This window comes from Cyphomyrmex costatus, unplaced genomic scaffold (assembly GCF_001594065.2).
Source record: "Cyphomyrmex costatus isolate MS0001 unplaced genomic scaffold, Ccosl1.0 scaffold29, whole genome shotgun sequence".
Lineage (NCBI taxonomy): Eukaryota > Metazoa > Arthropoda > Insecta > Hymenoptera > Formicidae > Cyphomyrmex > Cyphomyrmex costatus.
In genome coordinates, this window is record NW_017277017.1 from 2,364,187 (window position 1) to 2,371,517 (window position 7,331).

At 32.9% G+C, this 7,331-nt stretch overlaps 1 protein-coding gene across 1 annotated transcript in view; it reads left to right on the forward strand.

The window, feature by feature from the left end:
* Window positions 1-6,123, forward strand: part of LOC108775218 (Down syndrome cell adhesion molecule homolog) — a 66,965-nt gene extending 60,842 nt beyond the window's left edge. Inside the window, exons 4-6 of the mRNA XM_018541521.1 lie at window positions 1,236-1,363; window positions 4,657-4,825; window positions 5,702-6,123. Of these exons, the coding sequence (XP_018397023.1) occupies window positions 1,236-1,363; window positions 4,657-4,825; window positions 5,702-5,793 (389 nt within the window). The 3' untranslated portion in view covers window positions 5,794-6,123. The remainder of the gene's footprint in view (window positions 1-1,235; window positions 1,364-4,656; window positions 4,826-5,701) is intronic.
* The last annotated feature ends 1,208 nt before the right edge of the window (window positions 6,124-7,331 follow it).

Here is a 7,331-nt window from a genome sequence, read left to right on the forward strand (position 1 = left end):
TGAAGTATTAGTAAGCCATGGAATGGCTGTAGTACAAAACGTTATTATGTGAAATAACATGCCATAATAACGATTAAGAAAGATTCTTTTCACGATAGTACCGTCGTAAATTCACTCATATTTCACTCTATCGTTAGATCTATCGAAAGGTTAGATATTCATTACTCCAGTAATAGGAATAAAACGCCGGTAATGCGAACAACAAAAGGGTCTCGAGCCTCATGAAACAGTAATAAGCTGTTGCCGCCCTACGATACTCGCGCTTGCTTTTGGTATTCCTGGCGTGGAAATGAAGATCTCTCTGTGTTGCCGCAGACCGCGCTGCTCGCAAGTCGGTCAGCAAACGACGGTGGAAGTCTCGAAACTGGTTTGTCAGATAATTGAGATCCACCAATGGGAATCCGAGAAACTTGGAGAATCCCGGTCGACGGACTGTAACGATCCTGTGTACCGCGGACGCGGAGATTCGCCGAGGTGGTATTTCCAGCAACAAGATTTAATGGAAGAGGGCGGGAAGGGGAGAAAAGGGAAGAAACATGCTTTTGCCTTGTGTACGTTTACTGCATGGTCATTGATTCCTACGAGCACGCGAGACAAAAATTCCGGACACGTCGTATCCACCCTCACGAAAATTAAGAGGGTTCTTAGCACCTCGAGATATCGCCGCGACGGATGAAGAAATCATCATTGCGAGTGTGGGGCACTTAAAAAAAAAAAATCCGTATATTTGTGGTTCTCTCTCTCTCTCTCTCTCTCTCGGTGATTTCTCCTCAATCGCATACAAAGCGAATCTCTCGAATGGAAACTCAGTCATCCGGAATTGATTCCGTCGGTACTTCCTTCGGGCGAACCTGTTTTCCGCGAAATAATGTATAAGTATAATGCCAAGCGATCTCCTCTTGTGTACGGTTATTGCATTTCATTTTGGCTGCGGACTTTTTGCTTTCCTTTCAACGGTCGTTCGGAAAAATACGATATGAAGAATACGGAACAATCTCATATCTTCAATAACAACGAAAAATTATAGAGGAACCTTTATCGTGTTGCTTTCTGTTATAATTACCAAAGAAAAAATATCAGTATATAAATCTCCATCACAGACGTTTTTGTTTGCGATTAAAAAAAATGTTCGCGACATAGATAAGGCAACATAAATGGAAGGAGTTTTAAAAGTAGGACAATCGACACAATAATTGTGCATAATATTGTGCATGTGATTTTCTCCCTTATTGCAGAACCTGTGACAGAAATAGCTGGCGGTCCTGATCTGTACATCAACAAGGATAGCACGATAAATTTAACATGCTACGTGAGACACGCGCCTGAACCACCATCGACGATAATTTGGAGCCATAACCATCAGGTAAGCTGGTCTTACGATCCACGAATGAGGATCTTGCTATACTTGCTGAAAATTGCCTGTCACGCTGCCATGAAGTCATGAGAGATGCTTTCAACTGAAACCTCATCTGAATTTCATAACGGACGCTGGTTTTGCGAGCGGACCGCAGATACCAGCATAAACAGAAACATTTTCATGTTCCTCGCGGCTATTTAAAAAAAGCCTGCAGCTATATACACGCTTCTATTGGTCTGGTATATCGATTATCGCTGGTAGCGTGCTTTCTTTCCTTCAGATGTGCAATATTTATGGAAGACGCCAACAACGGCTTGCTTTTTCAACGAGATGATTCCGTTCGAGCGAACTGACAATCATAATTAGAAGATTCGTGTTATATATTTGAGACATTTCTTTTTATAATACTACTGTACTCATCAAATAAGAGAAAGAATTTTATTTTCGGTCACAAAGCGGATATTGGTACTTAATAATACTCATATGCAAAATTATGCAAGTACAATTTTCAGTTCTATAAACTGCGCGCCAATTTAATTTGTCAGATTTGAAACGCAATTATAAACTGAAACTGGAAATAACATTAAAAATGACATAATGTTACAGATTGAAAAATAATATCCTCTCACTAGTTCCCGGTTATTACAACAAATATCTCCATTTGACTCGATGATTGAGTTCATAAAACGCCTGACTCGGAAAGAGAGTTCAATAACCATGACTGAGATGAGATTTTTTGCATCAAGTTCTTTGCAGCTTATTATCATTATTTAATTGACGATCAATATAATTTGTGAAAGTATTTTTATTTATTATTGCATTTTCGACAAATCAACGGCAATTTATATACCCCTTAAAAAGTGCATTTTTGTAAATAAATATTAATCGGCTTCAACTGAAAATAGAATTTGTTCTCTTATTTAATTTTTTATTGTCCATCTAATTTTCACTTATAATTATTCTTATTGTGGCACAATAATATAAGAATTTCCATTAAATATAACAAAGGTTCTCTTGCAATACCACGAAACGATTCATTTATTTAGGAACATTGCAAAAGTTTCTCGGCAAGTATAAAGACGGCTATATTATTAATAAATAGGTAAATGAATGCTCGTAATGTTACGTCAGTTTCATTCGAGTTTAAGAATCTCACTATCACGTTTATTTATGTAAACGCGTGTACAATTGAATAACCAAGGTGGTTGCATAAACGACGCTTTAAATTATAATTTTGAGAAATTTGTCCTGAAATGCTTTCTGCCATTCAAGGAAGACACCTACAGTCGACACTTTTGCCCCTTCTACTTCCCACAAAGTGCCTTGTGTCCCGTTTAGTCACGTCACAGACAGATGATATGACATCTGTCTCTCTCTTCTTCTGTGAATAAGCAATTAAGTTCTGGATCGATTAATTATGCGTGCTTGTATTGCTATTACCTCCGACAATTATCTTAAATATCAATTCAATAGATATATAGAAAATAGTCGTGACGAATAAATGTGATATTCTAGCATTAAATACGACTTCAAATTTTATATTTTGTAGATATAACCCATGTCAACAATAAAAACAGTATTTTCTAGAAAAAAAATCGACAAAAAGTGATCTCTTCTATATTATATTAAAAACAATAAAATAAACAGAAAATTATATATTATTACTACTCTAATTAATTAATTAATTACTACTATTATTATGAATTAATTCATAATTCTGTTAATTACTACTATTTTCATAAAACTAAAAATTAATATCATTGAAATTGATAATATCTATGTTTTAAAATTTTTGTTTCAAAAATATATATTTACATATTATAGTTTGTTTTACTATTTGATTCATTTTTCTTTAAAACTTTAAATTATTATGATTAGTATAATTTACTAATAAAACAGAAAATTTTTTTGTACAAAGTAAATAAATATATTATATTATATAATAGTATTACATATTTTTATGATTTTTAATGCGCGGCACGTATTTAAGAATCTACATACTTAGTATATAAATATAATCTAATATAAAAAAAAAAATTCACACGGAATTATATTAGAAGCATTCAAGATCCAATTTGATCATTACGGCATGTTCTCATCAGTATTGAGTTTATAATTTTTGTTACTATATGGCATATTGAATAAAATCCGGTTTTTAATTTATATATCATTGAATTTTTCCAGTCAATCCCGATTAATTGATGAGATTCTCCATTTATTTCAATTTGACTATTTAATATTTATTTCAAAACTTTATATTGTGTGGTTCCTTTTATCCAAAATTATATTATTAACTTTTTTTATTAACAAATGTATGCGAATTCATAAATTAAACAATCATGATCGCAATTTCTGCCAGTATTAATTAAATATTATCAAATATGATTAATTTAGAGATGCAATAAATTCTGTCCTAATGAAACTTATAAAACAAACATATACATATATGATAATTTGTGTAACCAATTGGATCCTTAATTACCAATTATTGAACAATGTAACACCTGCGGTTGTAATAAAATTATAAATAAATTTTGAAAATAACATTGTTGTGATGCATTACGTAATTTTTAAAGAAAATAAAAGATGTAAAAAGACAATTTATTCCTTAAAAAAATTGTGTTTTCAGTCTTTATATAGAATTTAAATAAGATCTGTTTATTGTAAGCAATAAGAATCTTTTTATTGTTTGAAGAATTATTATGAAAGTTGAAGTTTGTTTAATGTTTAAATGTATTTAAAATTTAGAAAGAGGATGCAGATCTAAAATGAAATTGTATAAATATTAAAAAAATATTAATAAATATAAATATACTAGTTATAGACTCTTTTCGTTCAAAACAAATAAACAATCATAAAATTAAAAGGCTGTAAAGAGTTAACGCAGTTAACTATGCGAAAATTATTTTAATCTTACAATAAACATGTAGACAAATCAATCGAACGGTTCGATTTGTTTATTGTAAGATTAAAATAATTCTCGCATAGTTAACTGCGTTGACTCTTTACAGCCTTTTAATTTTATAATTGTTTATTTGTTATAAATATTAATTCCTGGTTTTGATATTTTCATAATTACGATCGCGTGATAAAAATATGTATTTTATGTCGGACTGCGAGGTCAGGAAATGAATGTGTAACGTCTAGAAAAAATCCTAGGAAAAAGGATTTCTGTCATTGCAGGGAACACGTTCCGTCGACACTTCCTGCTTCTTCCTTTTCCGCAGAGTGGTCCCATCCGTACTTGGTCACGTCAGAAGCAAGTAACCTGACATGCTTTTTATATCCTTTTTCCGCAGGCGATTAACTTCGACTCGCCGAGGGGTGGCATCAGCCTGGTAACGGAAAAGGGACCCGTAACTTCGAGCCGTTTACTCATTCAGAAGGCGATCGACAGAGACTCCGGCCTTTACACGTGCTCACCCAATAACACTCATCCTAACAGCGTACGGGTCCACATAGTCAATGGTAAAAGAAAAATGCCAATTTTGTTTAAAACGAGCTCTACGTGCAAGTATCTACACGTTTCAATTCGAGTGAGACATTTTTTTAAAAAACGGATTTACTAAAAGAGAACTAATACAATGAATGTTGAACAAAATAGATATACGCTGTATATATATTTTGTATGTATATATAAAAAGTTAATTAATAACAATCGTAATAACTTTTCGCATTTTCGCTATTTATTGCGAGGTAATATAAAAACATATCCTTTTACACAAAAGAGAGGAACATTAAATGAAATTAAATTTATCTCTTGGAAATTATACAATTCAGTTAATTTAATAATTACATTATAAACGTTTAAAAAATCAACCAGTTACTTTTTTTAAATAAAACACTTCGGCGATAATCCTTTACGGAAAGAATGGTTTTCCTGAAATATCTACCTAAAAATGTAACCAACTTTTTAATAAAAATTTAACTAAATTTACAGATCTGAAAATAATTTTGCTGAATCATCAACATAATTATACGTATAAGAATCTCAAGCATGATGAACAATACTGCAAAAAATTTTAACACTCTAGCAATAAGCTTGATCCGTCCTACATAATTATTTTGATGTTCTACAAAATTATTTTCAGGTTTTTAGATTTAGCTAAATTCTTAGATATTTCAGCAAAATCGTCTTTTCCGCGTGAAGTGCCAAATACCTTTTTAGCTTGTAGAAAAAGATGTAAACTGGCCTCAACAAAAATGCTTAGCTTGTAAACGTCAACTGGGGCCTTTTCGCCCAAAGTAAGAGCTCGCGTTCAGCTCCGCGAAAACGTCGTTCTAAATACCACCTGCTAAGAGCCGACTGAGCGAAACGGCATTATAGCGTGGCATTTGTTTCAGAAGAACACCCAGCGGCAATGCATCACGGTAGAGGCGACAGAATGGCCGCGACACTGCTTCCGGTCGTTCTACTTCTTCGGATGATATTCTAGCCGACGTTATGCACTCCGGGCTCCAGGTTGAATGCGCGCAAACTTAAGCACGGTCCTCTAACTCTCACACGGAACTATCGAGCGGAGGTTCGGTTTCGCGGTTTTGTCTCCGAGGATTCAACTCGCTGCGACGCGCATTCGACACATTCGCCTCGCGAAAGTAACGGAATCTCATCGTAGATTTGCGTCGCGACATCGCGTGTTCTCCCATTACGTCGTCGGACTGATTGGAATGCATTCGCGTTACGGAAAACACATTTGTCACATCGTCGCCTGGAAAACGTGAGTTAAAATAAATATTATTAGGCTAGATGTATCCGAGGAAATGATGAATTACGAATAACTATTGAATACATATTTAGTTCTGTGTGATTACGTGGTTTGAAAAAAAGAACACAAATATAGCTTATTGTTAGTAATGGCCAAAAAATTTGATACGAATTAAAAATATTTTCTATTAGGAAATGTTATATTATGCAATGATATTTTTTAAATACCAATTCTGCTGCCGTAATGGACAAACGAGAATCTGTCTATAATAATAACTTTTTAACATGATTAGTCGAATAAATTGGCTGAATTTATGCGGTACATTCAAGGTCATTGTCATTTTGCGAAAAGAGTGTCTGAGTTCTTGCTCTACTACGGAAACAAGTACGAACTCTTTTTCTGTTCCGGCAAAGAGTTGCGTGTCCCCATTTTCGCCGTCTGGAATCTTTCCTCACTTTCCGAAATAAAAATCGTCTACAAAAAGAAAGAATCTCTTGTAAATATTATACTAACATAACGTATGACTTAAAATCGATCCATTTCTGAATTTCCATATTTGTTTCTAAATTCCTTTTACAAAAGAAGAAACGACAATACGAAAAATACATTGTAAAAATCGAAAGAATCGCTTTGAATATTGTCTGAAATTAAATTTAAAAATATTTTGTTGAATAATGTATGAAGAACTTTAAAAAAACGAGAAAATTGATTGATTTACAGAATTCGATAAACGCAACACGACGTAAAATTGCGTATCGGTAAAATGCAAAATTTTTTGAAACATCAAATAGAAGACACACACGCACTGATATATTGGGATCTTATTTTTTAGTAAATTATCATTCATCATTTCATAAAAAAAATCTTGAGCATAGTGTGTTCAATACTGCAGTTATTCAATTATTGATTGTGCTGGGTAGACCGCAATATTTGCCCCACTCGCTGCAATTATCAATGTTTTGGCTACGACCAGTTTTGAATATACACATATTCCAATGTAATCCCATTATCGAATTATCGGTTATTACACAGAAGACAAGTTGGAGGGTTTTTGTTAATTGCAAATATTTGAGAGAAAATAGGCATCAGTATTGTTCTAAAAATTTTATAAAATTCTTTTTAAGTTGAATGTAAAAACCGACGCATAATTATAAATTATTTTAACATGAACAAATGAAATTAAGAACTATACAGATTAATTCTCACTCGCGTAAACAATAAATGTTAAGAATATAATATATTGGAAAATTGAATTAGTTATATTTATT